This window comes from Pseudorca crassidens, chromosome 16 (assembly GCF_039906515.1).
Source record: "Pseudorca crassidens isolate mPseCra1 chromosome 16, mPseCra1.hap1, whole genome shotgun sequence".
NCBI lineage: Eukaryota > Metazoa > Chordata > Mammalia > Artiodactyla > Delphinidae > Pseudorca > Pseudorca crassidens.
In genome coordinates, this window is record NC_090311.1 from 46,027,635 (window position 1) to 46,045,491 (window position 17,857).

The 17,857-nt window shown below is 43.0% G+C and overlaps 1 protein-coding gene across 1 annotated transcript; it reads right to left on the minus strand.

The window, feature by feature from the left end:
• Window positions 1-7,344: 7,344 nt before the first annotated feature.
• C16H10orf53 (chromosome 16 C10orf53 homolog) lies at window positions 7,345-17,005 on the minus strand. Its single transcript, XM_067708891.1, is given in 4 exon segments — window positions 7,345-7,410; window positions 8,065-8,183; window positions 16,501-16,659; window positions 16,981-17,005. Coding segments are annotated over 4 exon segments (369 nt in total).
• Window positions 17,006-17,857: the final 852 nt, after the last annotated feature.

Genomic DNA, 17,857 nt, shown 5'->3' on the forward strand with positions numbered 1-17,857 from the left:
CCCAGAGCTCTAGAGTCAAGGTCTGGGGAAGGTGCAGCCAACTGCCCAAGTGTGAGTTCCTTGCCCATGTCAACACTCGGCTTCCACCAGGGCCCATAGGCAGAGAGACCCCCAAGCACACCATGATGATGGACAGCCAAAAAAAATCCCACAAAACATGCACAGGGAAGAAACAGGGTCTGATTTATACTTTAGAAAGATTATTTCAGCAGCAATGGAGAGTGGTTTTCAGGAGGAGATAATGGAGACAGAATAACAAGATAAGAATCTAGTGAAATAGTCTAGGCAAGAGATGTTGAAATCCCAAACTAGGGCAGAAGCACTGGCATTGTTGAGGAAAGGACAGATTAGCGGCGTTTCAGGAGCAGAAACAAGTGAAGATGTTAAAAGGGTAATTGGCTGTCTCCAAGTTTCCAAATTAAGTAGGTTATTGATCATAACCTTAATTATCGAGAGGAATACAGTTGGAGAGATAGAGTTGGGGAGCAGATGTGTTAGGTTTACTGCAGGTTGTCTATGGACATCCCGTTGGAGATGTTCAGGAGATGTGGGACAACTATTTGTTTTTGTTTTTGTTTTAGCTACTCAGCTTCTATTTATTCTGGAAACAGATCCTCTATTTTCCTTTTGGGAAACTAACCTCTCTCCCACACAGTCCTTTTGGTTCCAATAGGATTGAGTCCCCCTCCTCTCAGTTCCAGAAGTGAGCATGACCAACCCAAGTCACAGTGATTGATTCAGAAATGGACACAGGACTCCACCTGAGCCAATGAGAGTCAAGCCCTGGGGCTTTTCCTGGCGCATTTGGGAAGGTAAAATTTTCTTCCTGCTAGGGCTGCTACGCTAGTGAAAGGTCAGCCTGAAGCAGCTTGGGTCCGCTTGCATGAGAATGAAGCCAATTCCAAGAGATGGAGACAGAGTCTGCTGTCACTGATTGAGCACTTGTATCCCACAAAGCTTGAAGCTGTATATAGATTTCAGTTAGACGAACCAATGTACTTCCTATTTTCTTAAGCCAACTGTATTTGGCTTAAGACATTTGAAGGTAAAATTTCCTGACTAGACCACTGGGATTTGGCATGTGGCACTTAGCAAAGAAATCAGGACTGGGAAAGGTGTTGGGCAATTATAGCTGAAGCTGTGGATGTGACCTTAGAGAGTGAAGGGAGAAGAGGACCATGGACAGAATCATGGGGTGAGCCAATATGTGGGCGCTGGTACAGAAATACATTTAGAAACACTTGTAAATACCTTCGCAGTTATAAACAAACAAACAAGTAATACTAGGACCCTTGTTATAAAGTGCTAATGCTTGTAGCAAATTGAGAAAAGTTTTAAGACAGTTAAAAACACCACGCTAGTTTTGTTTTTTGTTTTTTTTTTTTATTTCTACAAGAAACTACTGAGACATGATTAGATGTTTTGGAAGCATTTTTCAAAACCAGGGAAAATAGATGTATCTCTCAGGACAGTTCCCAGGAAGGCATACCCTATTCAAATGCCACTGTGCTGCCTGGCATTAGTGCCAGCCCCCTCCTCACTTCAGGAAGTACAGTAATCAACAAGTAGTTTGGGATATTTTCCCGTTGTAAATTGTGGTCTTTAGTTCATTTAACCCATTTCCCCAGTGACACTGAATTCCTAATGAATATTTAAACGACTGGAACATTTTAAAGACGAGAATCAGTCAAGCCTTGGAGCCAGATCACCGGCTGCTCTGAGCCTCCTTTGGTGTTATTTAGGCTCTTACTTAATTTTGGTGGACTTTGAAATTCGTTGCACAAACCTGGTTTATTTTATATGACACTTTAACTAGATTATTGTTGTCATCCATTGTTGTTGAAGTAGACTCAAAGGAGGTCGGTTTGGGGAAAATTACAAAAATAGCTCGAGTCTCATTCCAACAATGGGAGGGGCTGGAGCTGGAATGCTTAGGCTTAGGATGAGGGTTTAGCCCATAGAGGAGGGTTCAGCTTCCAGACTCAGCCACCTCTCAGCTGTGTGAGAGAGCCTGGTTGAGTCCCTCACCTCCTCTGAGACTCAGTCTTCCCCCCCAGTAAGAGAAAATACTGTGAAGGGCTGTATAAGAGTCTTTTGAGGATGAGATGAGATCAGGTACATCAGGAGGTCAGAACAGTATATGGCAGTTAGCAAGGGCTCAATAATTGATAGATGTCAGTAAAGGAGCTCAGTTTTTGCCTTTTCTTATTTTTTATCGTATACTAATAAAACAGCAAGTACTCATTTTTAAAAAATCAAATAACATAGAAGTATATAAAGTAAAAAGGAAAGTTCCCCTCCTATCTATGTGCCTTGATCGCAGGTGACCCTGGGCAAGATTCCTGACATATTTTTACTTGTGCAAATGTGTACACACACTATACACAGACCGCACAATTGTTCACATGTATATGATGTGGACATCTTTACAAAACCAGCACCTATAGATAGATATAGATAGTATCTCATTCTTTTTAAAGTTGTTCAAATAGTTCGGAGAGAGGAGGTAACTGACTTTTGTTGGTAACGTTTTTATATATGTATAATTCACATGTCATACAATTCACTCATTTTAAAGTGTACAATTCAATTGTTTTTGGTATATTCACGGACTTGTATAGCCATCACCACAATCAATTACAGGACATTTTCATCATGTCAAAAAGAAACCCCATAGTCTATCAGCCCTTCAATTCTCCACCCACTTAGCCCCCCGAGTCCGATGCAACCATTAACCTGCTTTCTATCTCTATTTGCTTATTTGGACATTTCATACAAATTGAATCATATAATATGTGGTATTTTATAATTGGCTTACTTCACTTAGCATAAATGTTTTGAAGTTTCTTCCAAGTTGTAGCATGTACCAGTACTTCATTCCTTTTTATGACCAAACAATATTCCATTGTATGGATACATCACATTTTGTTTATCCACTTATCAGTTGATGGACATTTGGGTTGTTTCCAACTTTTGGCTATTTTGAGTAAATGTTATGAATATTCATGTGCAACTTTTTTGTCAACATATGTTTTCATTGCTCTTGGGAGAGGAATTGCTGGGTAACTCTGCGTTTTAATTTTTTAGGAACTGTTTTCCAAAGTAGCTGCACCACTTTACTTTCCCACCAACAGGGTATGAGGGTTCTGATTTCTCTATATCCTTACCGAAACTTGTTGACTTTTTGATAATAGCCACCCTAATGCGTGTGAATGATACTTCACTGTAGTTTTGATTTCCATTTCCCTGATGACTAATGGTGTTGAGCATCTTTTCATATGCTTGTGTCAGCCATTTGTATATCTTTGAAGAGGTGTCTATTTAGATCCTTTCTCCATTTTAAAATTGGGTTACTTGGTTTCTTTTATTATTGAATTGTAAGAATTCTGTATGTATTCTAGATACGTGTTTTTGGTGTCATAGCTAAGAAACCATTGCCTTATCCAGGGTCATGTGTTTTCTTCTAAGAGTTTTATAGTTTTTGGCTCTTACATATGTGTCTTTCATCTATTTTGAGTTATTTTTGTATACAGTGTGAAGTCAGGATCAAACTTCATTCTTTTGCTTGTGCTGTCCTGTTGTCCCAGCACCATCTCTTGAGGTAACTAATTTTTGGATCTTCCTCCATATACTGAATTCTCTCTTTAGTTCAGAGAGTCTTTCAGGTGATTCTTGTTTCTTGTGTTGTCAACAGCCCTCTGCTCTGCTGTGATCTGGTTTCTCTGTCAGTCTAAACCTGACTGCTTTATTTTTAAAATGTTATTTATGTGATTTTTATTTAATGTTATTATATAATAAAATATATACAAATTTAAATTTAAATACAAATTTAAAAGGTAAAAAGGGTGTCTAGTGAAGCAGTCTCCCTCTCACTGCTGTCCCTCTGCTACCCCAAGCGTGTTTCTTGGAATTTTATGCAGATTCAATGTATATACATATATTCTTTCTCTTTTTTTTCACAAATTGTAATAGTATGTACTTTTCTGAGTCATATTTTTCATGCTTCTTTGTACTTAAATAATATATCTTGGTGACTGTTTCATAACAGTGCTCCAAAAATATCTCTCGGTCTTTTTACAGGATGCACAGGTTTCCACTGCTTGAATGAACTGTGGTTTATTTAACCGATCCCTTGTTAGTGGATATGAGGCAGCTTCCAATCTTTTCTTATTACGAGACATGCTGTAAAGAATTTTTGTACATGTAGAAATTTGTATTTGCAGATGTATATCTTCAGGATAAGAGGAATCTATTGAATCAAAAGATATATGGTTTGGGCTTCCCTGGTGGTGCAGTGGTTGAGAGTCCGCTTGCCGATGCAGAGGACATGGGTTCGTGCCCCGGTCCGGGAGAATCCCACATGCCGCGGAGCGGCTGGGCCCGTGAGCCATGGCCGCTGAGCCTGCGCGTCCGGAGCCTGTGCTCTGCAATGGGAGAGGCCGCAACAGTGAGAGGCCCGTGTACCGCAAAAAAAAAAAAAAAAGATATATGGTTTAAATTTTTGACAAATATTGCCAGATACCTCTGCAGACATTTTATCAATTTACACTGCTGCCAGCAACGCATGAGTGTCTATTTCCCACATCCTTGCCAACATGGAATGCTATCTCATTTTTTTGATTTAATATCTCATTTTTGATTTGCATTGATCTTATTATGAGTGAGGTTAAACATCTTTTCCTTGTTAAGGACCATTTATATTTCCTTTTTTTTTTTTTTTTTTGCGGTACGCGGGCCTCCCAGCTGCTCCGCAGCATGTGGGATCTTCCCGGACCGGGGCACGAACCCGTGTCCCCTGCATCGGCAGGAGGACTCTCAACCACTGCGCCACCAGGGAAGCCCCAGGGAGATATCTTTTTAAGAAGACGTAAGACAGAGGGAAGCAGAGGAGAAGGATGAGGGCATGTTTCTGTAGACCAAAAAATGATTACATTTCCAAAGACAAAGCTCTTCTTAATCAATGACAGAGAAGAGCTAGGTTATATAGACAGATGACCTCTATGCCGAATTCTTGATTTTATTTTAAATGTTTATTTGAAAAATACCCCCCTCCCGGACACACACACACACAAACACACACACACACACACACACACACACACACACTCACACTCATATGCAAAGTAAAAATCAATTCCACCAATGAGAACATTTACAAAAAGGAAGAAATGAGAGTCCTGTAGGCCTCCTCCCTCCACTCACTCCACCCACCTCTCCAAGCCTATAGCCCAGAGGTAACCCTGGGGCTTTTTCCAGTAGTGCTGATTCATACATCATTTCATCCTGATCTAACTTGGAACACAGCACCCTGGGCACAGGATCTCCCAGAAGCTTTCTGCACTTGGTTTTTTCTTAGAACCGTGTGCAACCTCCCCTTACCAGCCCTTCTGCTCTGGCCGTCGGGGAAAGGAGAGCAGGTTGGGTGTATGGGGGCGCTGTTCTGAGACAAAATACAGGCCAGGGTGGAGGGTGTGTCAGAGGAGGGCAAGGTGGCTGCAGGGTGGACCCTTTGTACCGGTTAACATTGGGGTCCTGGAGCCTGAGGAGCTGAAGTTACCGCACCAAATGTAGATGGGAAAGCCTGCAGTTGTATATCCCAGCAGAAAAGCTTTTGTCAATGTAAGTAGGAAGCACCATTCAAGCAGGAAGAAATTTCCCTGGTTCAAGATAGAATGCTTAGACAGTCAGCAAATGTTTTGGTCACATGGGAAGAGGTTCAACATAAAAGGTTAAGTTTAAAAAAAAGATACGTAATTGGATACATACGGCATGATCCCAAATTGGTGAAATCCATTTCTATGTATGTCTAGCTCTTAATGAACATTCAGATATACATGGAAGAAACCCCAACTGAAATAAACCAAAATGTTATCAAATTTATGTATTTTTTCATTTTACTGTAATGAAAATGTACTTCTTTTGTAGTGATATGTTTGTACGAAAGCAAATAATAACTTAAACTGATCTTTGAGAAAAAGGGACTAAATCCAGGGTTACTAAAAATGTGTGAAAACCGGCACCAGACACCGGGAAGAAGATTTGTTTTTAGCCTCAGGTTCTCAGCAAAGATGATTAAATATTTCCAACATCCTAAGTGATTCGTAATCTCTGAATGAAATCTGATAAAGTGGAACTTGGGCTGAAAATGAAAATTCTATCCCCTATTTCATCACGTGCGGGAAAGAACTTGGCTAAGTGGTTTCATGGAGCACCAGATGCCTTTGCAGTTCTGGGGCGCAGGGGGGTTTGAGGTTCCCTGGAGCAAAGGGAAGGATGGCTCCCCAGGTGCAGTGAGGCTGCAGGGAGCAGGGTGGCCCCGCATCCCTGCAGGCTGTGCACCCAGAGCCAGCCGCTGCCTGTCACAGGCCCTGCAAGCCGTTCTGTTTCAACACAGCGCCCGGAGTCTTCTGTGAAGGAATCCAGCTTTCTTCTGTGATGCCTTCTTACCATGACCTCACAGTTAACATCATTAGATCAATACCTGCATTTCTCCCCTCTCCTTTACTCTACAGCTAAGAATGCATGCTACAGTTCGGTGCAAAGATCCTGAAAAGAAAATGAACGTCATTTTGACATGGCTGAGGTTGACACTGACCACAGCTAAAACACTTTTTAAACACCGCTGGCTGTGTTTTCCTCCAAGTGAGACAGGGAGCCACTTTCCCCTTCTGTCCCGGCCTCTTTCGGGCCCTCGTCAGACCAGCCTGTTGGATTGGCTAATGCAAAAGAATGCAGATCATTTTCTTGTGATCTGGAAAATAAATAAAGATTTATTTGAAAGAAAATAAATGAAGATTTGTCGTTAGGTAATTATATATTACAATGTTAAATATTATTCTGTTGGGAGCAAGAAGTAAACCTGTAAGAATAGACAGGTTTCCAAATACTGACATTAACTCCTGGTTCATATTTTCAAAGCCCACTATTCTCCCTCCCACCACCCCCCTCCTGCCTTATCCTTAATTCTACCTCTTCCTAGCTCTTCACTGCTATACAGTGGAATCTCTGATGCTTCTGGCAACTTTGCGTTATTAGCAAGGGATGGCGCTTTGTTATTAGATTGCATTTTATTTCCTTCAAGCTCAATGTGTACCTGATATTGGAGGGCTCTCCCTATGGGGTGAGATTGAGAGATGCTGCAGATGGTGTGGTTTTATTACTTTTGCGGGCCCCGTTTCCTTGCAGCCAGGTGAGAAACCTGGCTGTGCAGGCTGAAGGACAGGGTGCGTTGCCTTGCCTGAGCCCAGCATCCACGGCCCGGAATGGCCGCTTTTGCTTGTACTGCAGAATGGCGGGAGGCACCTGCTCTTCTGCTGACTTCAGATGCCTGTTCCAATGAAGAGATCAGTAGGCATTTAGTACAGCTCTCCTGGCCTCTTTGCACCGTGGGTCTAGTTTACCATCGCCTCCTGGGGAAATAGGTATAATTTTCTTTTAGCCAGCTTTATATACCATGTCACGTTATATAAGACAAACATACGGCTTCCACTAGGAGAGCATTTCCAAAGGTCCCAGCCTTTGTAGAGTATTAGTGGATTGGGAAAGCTTTTACATTGAGCATACAGTGAGGCATGCATGATGCCAGCCTGCTGAGCCAGAAGCTCTCTGAGGCAAAGAAATCCATAGAACGTAGCTGATGATGCCATACACTGCCGGCATATCAACTCTGATCGTCTTAGCTAGCCTAGATAGAATAATCAAACAGAACAAAAACCATTTTCAAGGTAAATAATAATAAAACACACATTATTAAAATGAAAAACTACTAAACAACCTATTCTCCCTAAATTTGCACAGTCCCATTTGACGTCTAGAGCTAAAACTTCATTTTCTTTCCATCCCTCTTCTGTTTCCAGCGTTCTGGGAAGAAGCCCAGAGCATCAAGCACTTTACTGTGTATGGTTTAGGATGCGCTCATTCATGTGCCATAGAGCATGGGGCTTTGAGTAAGAATTTAAAACTCAGAAAGAAACCCAATTTGAATATGGGCAGGACACATCGACCACTTCAACTAGAAATGGAAATGCCCCAGAGAAGGCAAAATGCTGGTGGGAAGGGCTTCCCAAACTCCAAGCCTTTGATGTTGCAGTGGAAGACAACTTCTCCATTCACCACGAGTTCCACCACATTCCAGTCTTCTATCTTCTCTAGGATGGCCTGGTGTCCATCTTTAGCCAACACAGCTGGAAAAGATGGGGAAGGATGTGGGTGCCACGGGGACAGATGAACCTGATATGCAGGTGTCTTCATGGATGGCAGCGACTGGTCTGCTCTCCAGTTGTTCATGGCTGTAACTCAACATCCCTGGTGGGTGCCCACCTGGTACTGGCCCCGATGTGTCCTCCCCTTTGCTGGGAAGCACAGCCAGAGACCTGAAAAATTTTTGTTTTGGTTGTGATTTGCCCCAGAGCCATATGATCAGTGAAAATATGAGCTTTCTCTAGGAATAGTTTTGAGCCTTTCTTATAGAGGTGATGCTCAGTGTTGGAGGGGATTTACAGAATTAGGTAAAGTCTTACCCTGATGATGGAAATATAAACTGGTCACCTTTCTAGAGGGCAGTTTGGAAGTACATACCAAAAGCCTCAAATGCCTCACAAAAATTAGAATTAAAAAATGATTCTAATCTCTGGCCCAGGAAATTGCACTTATAAGAAAGCTCCCTAAGGAAAAAATCAGAAATACAGACTTTTGCAACAAGGCAGGCTTTTGCAACAAGATATTCCTTTCTGTACTATTATAATAGCAAAATACTGTGAATAACTTACATGCCCAATAATAAGAAGATGGTCAAGTAAATGGTGGCAAATGCATATGATGAGATTTTATTCGGACATTTCAAAAATGTTTATAAATTTTTAATAGCAAGAAAAATATTTGTAATATAAGCAAAAAATCAGGGTACATGTATAATATATATTAAAATGTGTATTCAGGAACTTCCCTGGTGGTCCAGTGGTTAAGAATCCACCTGCCAATGCAGGCGACACGGGTTTGATCCCTGGTCTGGGAAGATCCCATGTGCTGCGGAGCAACTAAGCCCGTGCGATACAACTACCAAAGCCAGTGCGCTCTAGAGCCCACGCGCCACAACTACTGAGCTTGTACTCCTAGAGCCCGTGCTCTGCCACAAGAGAAGTCACTGTAATGAGAAGCATGTGCACCTCAATGAAGAGTAGCCCTTGCTCACTGCAGCTAGAGAAAGCCCGCGCACAGCAATGAAGATCCAGTGCAGCCTAAATCAATCAATCAATAAATAAAAATATGTATTCAGTGCAATTCATGTGTATATATTAGGAAAAAAGAAAATATCCAGTGATTATCCCTCTGTGGTGAGATTATGAGAAACTTAAAAAAATTCTTTTAGCATATTCTAGATTTTCTATAAAAATCAGGGAAAAAAATTTTTTTAAAGCTAATGGACTAAATTTTTATTCTCCCCTTTGGAATCTGCATTTTGGTTATTACTTACATTCAACAGCTCCTTTCCTAGAGATCAGCTATGGGAAAATTGTTAGATTTATTCTCTATTGTGGAAATGCAAGGCTACATGGGTTTAGGAGAAATGATGTGCATGGGACAGCCTGGAGCTCTGTTTTCTCCAACACATTTCTCCCCACGTTTCCTGATATGTTCACCCTATAGCCTCAGTGTTAGGGTTGGTTCACTAAATCACCACCTTTGGCAGTCTTCATTCGTTGGTGAGAATTGTGGTTAGAATGGAAAGAGAAATCAGATGGTGGGCATGTTTTTTAAAGTCTTAGCATTTCAATCAGTCCTATGTGGAGAAAAGCAGACAGCTATGTCAGTTAATTGCATTTAATTACAGAGACAATTGCTGTTTCAAAATGTTGCCATGTCCACTTCTTCTCTTTCAATCAGTTCAAGAACATCCAGCCCCAACTGTGAACATTTTAATTGCGTGATTTTAATTTCACTTCTGGAAAGGAACTTCAAAAAGCAACTCAGCGAGGATCTCCATTAACAAGATAGTGCTCCCTGGGTACCCAGTGGTGGCCCTAATTGTCCCTGTGACTGCTGCTAACACCTCTCTCTACAGAACACCGGCATCTTTTTCTCTGGCATATTTATGTTATTGTATCCTATTTAAGTGTCTTGTTCTTAAACATCTTTAGAGGAAGGCACTCAGTTTGGACCAGTGACTTGTTTAAATGAAGCAGTCCACCCAGTTTGGAATGGCCAGTGAATCGTCCGGGGAGGCATGAAGGCAGTTTGTGGGCAGAGAATTCTGGGGATCAGATACTCCCCCAGCAGCGCCCCCTCTGGAGAGGGGAGTTATAGCCAGAGAGGGAAAAGCTGCAAGCTGGTAGGTAGGAGGCGATTTGGCCTCCATGACCTTGGCGTTGCATTGTCTGAAGACGCTCCTGGGACATGTACTTCAATTTGATTGGGAGAAATCAGGAACAAAACAGCTTCTCCGTGCCCACCTTACACCCCACCTCTGGGGGCAAGGTGCTACCTCTATTCTGATAACACATAATACCAGCTCTCTAAATCCTGGGGGTTCTGGAGAGAAGGGGTGAAGATTCCACCTGGGGCCGGTCCCTGTGACCGGGAGTGTAAGGGAGGAGGGGCTCTGTAGAAGGAGACCCGGGAAGGTGTGTACCCCACAACCTGCTATGGCCCTTTCCCTGCAGAGCACATCTCACCAAGCCTCATGTAACATCTGCGTTTGGAGTTTGTTTTATGAGAACAGCAGCACTATTTCGTGGCAAGGTTTACCTAAGAAATAGGGTTTAATCCACCGAATAACCCACCCTATGGAGGTGGCGGCAGTGCCAAAAATGGGAATATGCCTCAACATCTGAGCAAATGACGTCCCACAGGAAGAAATCCTCCTCATCATACCATGTCAGTCCTCATTTTGCCTTACAAAGCCCCGTGTCTCCTTCACTGACCACAGTCCATCCTCCCCCCCGCCCCACCCTGGGCCTGGTGTTAATACAGCTTGTTGAATAAACAAGCTCCTAATGGCGCTGGGCACCTCCAACGATTCTTTTGGACCCCGAGTGACGTAAATCTGAGTCTTATCAAAGCGATAAGCCACCTCTGAGTCTACTTCATCTACTCATCCTCAGGATGCCTGTCCCCTTCTCACCACTCCAGGATGTGTTGAGCCCAGCTGCAGGGCGGCCAGTGCAGGCTTAAGGGATCAAACTCGGAGAAGCACCAGAATTCCTGCAGCTCATCCAAATGCCACCTCTCTATATGGAGGACACATTTTTTTCCTATGAGCTGCTATGGGTTGTCTACTCAAAGAAAGGTCAGATAAATATACTCCATGCAACAAAGTCTTTGCAAAGGCAGTGGCTAAACTCCAGCATAAATCAACCAGAAGCTGTAAGGCCACCCGCAGAAAACCTGACTCTTTGAAGTGGCATCTCATTCTTCAAGGGGGATCTGGGTGAACTGGAGGGTTATGGAGAAGCCTCCCTCTTCTCAGTACTGGTGGAATCGTGTGCCACCTGCAAATGATTTACATGTTCCTGGTTAGGAAGTCAAGGCAAACAGACAGGCATCTCTCCCTCCTCTGCTCGGCACAGATGCAAAGCCAATGACTATTAACGTGTGTAGCTAATGCATAGCTAGGGACAGGGGCATGGTACACAGAACAACTTAGCTAAATAAGGATGGATTCTATTCTTATGAGGCTTTTCCTTTTTAGCAGGTCATTTGGCAGACTTAAGTACAGCAGGCAAGGCACAACCATGGTGAGGGAAATTAACACTTCTTGTTCAGCATTAGTTAGTTTAATTTCATCAGTATTGAGGCCATAGTCAGGACACTTTTGCTAAGCTATTATAATTCATGGGTAATAAAGAAAGAAATAAACTTTTCAGATTGCTTAAGGCATGGTAAATTCAGGAGAGATCAGGCATATTTCCAAAGCCAGCAGGGTTTCGGGAAATGATAAAAGGGCTATGATTTTTAAAGAAATGCACAGAACTCAGAGGCAGATTTTACAAATGAGAGCCTGCAAATGCACCACTCTGTGCTTGGTGTGATGTTAGTTGGGTCTAAAATGATGGGGGGAGTGTTGAACAGAGAAAGGGGAGCAGATGCTCCCTGCTTTGCTTCTGTTAACACCCCGGCATTTGTCACCAGCCCTCAGTAAATGTTGGCTGCCAGTATTATATGAACTACCATTCAGGGAGATACAAAGCTAACTTTAAAAATCAACCACCTGCTGATACCTTGCAATACTCAAGTCTCCTTCAATCATAAAAATTCTCCCCTTGATCCTCTTAAAATACGCCTTCCCCTCCCCTACTGTGGGAAGAGCTGCCTGGGCTCTTTATTTCCTCATCTCTACCACTCCTCTACCTCCTGCAGTTGGAGCCTCTGCCCACCTTCTCCTGAACTTGCATCGTCAGAGGCGAAGACCCATTAGCACATTCAGTGGCTCACCCAGTTCTCCCCCACCCTTCCAGCAGATTCATGCTCTGATCTATCTCCTTTCTTGCTTCTTAAAACACTTGTGCTGGTAAAAACATATTTTAAACTCTAAAACTTTATCAGATTATAAATGTAATGCAGACTGATGAGTTCTTAAAAACCTTAAAAATTACAGAAAAGGACACAGATTTAAAAATCGCCTATAATTCTTCCCCTCCCCCCCCTTTTGTCTTTTTCAGTGGAAGTGAGATCATAGTGTGCATAAAATTCCGGAATATGCTTTATTCCTTTAACACAATGGCTGTGGCAATCCAGCCCCATCAGTACACACAGATCTGCCGTGTTGCGTTTCATGTGACAGATGTACTGCGATATATCCAGTCATTCCTTTTTCCGGTCGTTTCCAATTTTTCAAGATGACCAAGGAATGCAGAAAATCTTCATGGGCATGTTTCCATGTACATGTGCGAGTTTTTATATATTTATGAAACTGAGAAATGGAGTAGCTGGATTCTACAGTATACAGTTAAATTTTAAGACACTGCCAGGTTGCCCCCCAAAGTTACTGGGCCAACTTCCCCTCCCATCACAGGTCTTTGGGAACACTCTATGTCCTTCATCAACCATGGATTTATCTTTTTCTAGAGATAACTCCTGCTAACAGTTTGGTGCCTATTAGCTATTTTCTTCTTGAACTCCTCATCTCACTTGCCTTCTGTACCTCCAGATTCTCTGCTACCGTTGCAGCCCTCAGAGGGACCACTGCCCATGTCCTGTGGTCTGCCTGGTTCTGACTTTCCTTGCTTCTTCCAGTCTCACCTTCTGTGGTTCCAGCGTTCGCTCCACGCAGGTTCATTTTAACTAGTATTTTTCAGTCCTTCAGATATGCCAGGCACAGTTCCAGACTCTGGAACAGAGCAGAGAACAGAACAGACAAGAATCCCTGAGCCCCTGAAGCATTCATCCCGGTAGGAGAGAAGGATAACAAGAGAAATAGGTGAAATATATGTTATGTTGGATACCAATGAGCGCTAGGAAGAAATAAAAGAGGAGGGAAGGGAGATAAGGAAGAGGGAGACTGAGGGAAGTGTCGACATTGTCAGTGGAGATGCTCAAGGAAGACCTGTCTGTGAAGGTGACTTTTGAGAAAGACCTGAAGGCTGAGAGAGGAAAGAGAAAAGACCAGGGACTTCCCTGGTGGCGCAGTGGTTAAGAATCTGCCTGCCAATGCAGGGGACATGGGTTCGAGCCCTGGTCCGAGAAGATAAGTAGCAACAGGGGGAGATGAGGTCAGAGAAGTCATCAGGAGCCTGGCAGGCCACTGTAGGAGCAACCAGAATGTTCTCGGAGGCAAGGGCCATGCTCTGACTCAGGTTTAATGGCATCACCTGGCTTTGAGAACATACTGCAGGGGACAAGGTGGTCGCAGGGGGCTCAGTGAGAAAGCCAGGGCGGTGATCCAAGCAAGAGATGACTGACGGTGGCTTGGACAAAGAGACTGAGGGTGGTGGCAGGGAGGTTAAGGCATGGTTGAATTCTGTCGGGATACTTTGAAGATAGAGCCAACAGAATGTGCTGCTAGACTAGATGGGGTGTGTGAGGGAAAGAGAGTAGAGAAAGATGCCTGCAAGGTTTTTGGCTTGAGTAAGTGAAAGAATGGCACTGCTATGAACCGAGATGGAAAAAATGCAGGAGGGACTGGTGAGTATTAGGAGTCTGGTTTAGATATTTTGGACATATTGGTCCGAGATGCCTATTAAGCATCCCAATGACAATGAGAGGTCCTGACTGCAGATATATGATCTGCAAATCTTTTCTCCCATTCTATAGATTGTCTTTTCACTTTTTTAGTAGTGTCCTTCGATGCACAAAAGTTTTTAACTGTAATGAATTTCAGTTGTTCTGATTTTTGTTTTGTTGCCTATGCTTTTGGTGTTCAAGACATACTTGCCAAATCTAAGGTCATTCAGAATTGCCCCTATGTTTCCTTCTAAGAGTTTTTTAGTTTCTAAATTTAGACCTCTGATCAATTTCGAGTTAATTTTTATATATGGTATAAGGGTCTAACTTCATTCAAAAGATATTCATGTAGATATCCACTTTCCCCAGGACAAATTGTTAAAGAGAATGTTCTTAATGCATCGAGCAGTCCTGACTCTCACGACAAAAGTCAATTGACTATAAAGGTGATGGTTTACTTCTAGACTCTCGATTCTATTCCATTGGTCTATATACTTATCCTTATGACAGTACCACACTATTTTGATTACTATAACTTTGAGTAAGTTATGAAATCAGCAAGTGTGATACCTCCAACTTTGTTCTTTCTTGAGATTGTTTGGGCTAGTCTCAGTCCCTTGAAATTACCTATGAATTTTAGGATGAGTTTTTCCATTTCTGCAAAAACACCACCATTGAGATTTTGATAGGAATTGCATTGAATCTGTATACTGCTTTGGGAAGTATTGTCATCTAACAATATTAAGTCTTTCAATCCATGCACATGGTATATTTTTCCATTTACTTAGGTTTTCTTTGATTTCTTTTAGCAATTTTTGTAGTTTTCAGTGTATAAGATTTGCACCTCCTTGGTTAGATCTGTTCATATGTGTTTTGTTCTTTTAGATGCTATTGTAAATGGAATTGTTAACTTCCTTTTGAGATGGTTCATTGTTAGTTACAGAATTACAATTGATTTTTGTGTGTTGATATTTTTAAATTAATTAATTACTTTTTGGCTGCATTGGGTCTTCGTTGCTGCGCGTGGGCTTTAGTTGTGGCGAGCGGGGGCTACTCTTTGTTGTGGAGCACGGCCTGTAGGCACGCAGGCTCAGTAGTTGTCGTGCACGGGCTTAGTTGCTCCGCAGCATGTGGGATCTTCCCGGACCAGGACTTGAACCCGTGTCCCCTGCATTGGCAGACGGATTCTTAACCACTGTGCCACCAGGGAAGTCCTGTGTGTTGATTTTGTATAGTTAAACTGTGCTGATTTTTTTTATTAGTTCAAACAGTGTTTTTGTAAACTCTAGGGTTTTCTAGCCAGACACTGGATCTGGAGCACAGCCCCCTGAACCTCGCCTCCCATCTCCATCCTCTTAGGGAGTACTGTTACTTTTACTTTAATCCACTACCCCTTTAAGGCTGTCCTGGTCCAAGCTACTATCATCTCTCCCCTGGACCACCACAACCATCCCTTGTCTCCCTGCTTCCATTCTTGGCCCCCTCTAATCTGTTCTACTCACAGCAGCCACAGTTTATTTCCCCTGTCTAATACTACATAGCCCTGCAGGATCTGGCCCCTGTCCACCTCTCTAGCCTCATCTTCCCATCAGTTCAACAAATACATAGGTCATTTGTTCATGCTTCCAGCCTTTGCAGATATTAGTCCCCCTACCTGGAGTGCTCTTTCTTCCTTTACCTGGTTAGCTTCTCCTCATTCTTTAAAGCTCAACTCAGATGTAATTCAGGCAAGTAAACCTTTCCAGATCTCTGTCCTCTCCCCTCCAACTATGGCCAGTGGCAGGTCCCACTATGATTATGCTCCTGTGTCAGAGCCTTGGCACAGCTGTCAGTTAGCAGTCAACAATGACACAGTCACTTCAAGGACACGTATCATGTTCACCAGTGTGTCCCCAGTACCTGGAAGAGTGTCCAACACATATTACTTGCTCAGTGAAGGTTTGTTGCATGAATGGATGATCAAGGGACAGACTCTCTGCCATTTTTCAGCCACGTACCTTGGAAAAGTCACTTAATATTCCTGCTTCTCAGTTTCCCAATGTGTAAAGCAGGGTATGTAATATTTTCTATCCAGGTAATTTGCATTTACTACCCAGCACCCAGTGGGCTCACAGTGTATGTTTCTTCCTGCTCTAATATTGAGGCAGCAGAAGCCAGAAGAAGATGCTAAAACATCCTGCAGCTGTGGGGCTTAGGGCCGACTTTCCAGAGGAAGTGGCACTCGGTCTAGGTCTGAGGAATGAAGGAAGTCTAGGCAGAGGGCACAGCCGGCACAGATGCTCAGAGGCTGCGGTGTACCTGGGCGCACTCAACTGGGTGGCCCTTTGGCGCTCAGCTGCCTACCTAACAGGCCCTCCAAGCGGTAGTTGCGGTGCTCCACTGACAGGCCGACTGAGCTGTACGGCCCCTAGGGCATGATGACCAACGCGTTCCTGGGCGTGGCCGGGCCTCCTGCTGGGGTTACGGGGCAGTACACGCTGCTAGGTAACTGCTTTTCAGGCCCTTGGGAATGAGCGTGGTCGTGCGTGGGTGGGCAGGGCCACGAAGGGTGGGCGTGGAGCTCGAAGATCCCCTGCACCCCAAGTCCTCTGCCAAGTGCCTGGCGTAGGGACTGGGGGTGAGGAGTCTCCCTTCTTGAATGCCTGCACCAACTACTGTGTGCCCTCTGCTGGGGTGCAAAAAGGCCACTTGCTCTCGTCACTGGCGCAGCCCGGTAAACACGGAATTTCAACTTGGTACGGCAAGTGTTAATGATAAATAACAACAATAGCCAACGTTTACAGCTAGTTACAGAAAGTATGTGTCAGGCGACAAGCTAAGCACCTTCCGTGTTATCTCGTTTAATCATTTTACCGTTTCTATGAAATAGGCTGTAATTTGTATTTACAAAACTGAGCGTCAGAGGTGTCAAGTAACCTTCCCAGGCAAGTCAGGCGTGTAGCATGGACTGGAAACCTTTGTAAGGTTTACATAGATGTCTTTTTATTGATCCTGCCTGGGGTTTGTTGGGACACTTAAAACTTTGAATTTAAATCCTTCACCTGTTTTCGGAAAATTTTGAGCCATTATCTCTTCACATATTGCTTCTGTCCCATTTTCTCACTTTTCAGGGACTCCAGTTAAATGTACGTAAGACTTTCTCAATGTATTCTCACTGTATTCCTGCTGTATTCTTCGCACAGTCTCTTCTCTCCTGTGTTTTTCTCTCTTTCTTTCTTCCGTGCTTCTTTTGGGATTGTGTGTATGTGTGTATTCATGGATTGATTGATTCATTCATTCATTCATTCATTTTTACCTGTAATCCATTTTACTAATTTTTCTGCAGTTGTGTCTTAAATACTATCAAAACCATTAATCTGGTTATTTCAGTTATTTATTTTTCAATTCAAGAATTTTAGTTTGGTCCCTTTTCAAATTTGCTGTGCCACTTTTTAGAGTTCAGTTTCTTGCCAAGTTTTTCAGTTTGGTTTTATCTTCTTGATCATAGTAAAAATACTTGTTTTATAGTCTGTGTTTGGGAATTCCATTCTCTAGAGACCCCATGTGTCTGTTTCTGTTGTTATTTCTGCTAGTTTCTGTCATTTTGTCTTGTCTCCTAGAGTGCTTGGTTTCCTTTAATTGTGTACTGGACATTGTACTAGAAAAATTATTTGTGGAAATAAGTTGAGGCCAAGAAAGATGTTATTTTCCTCTATAGATG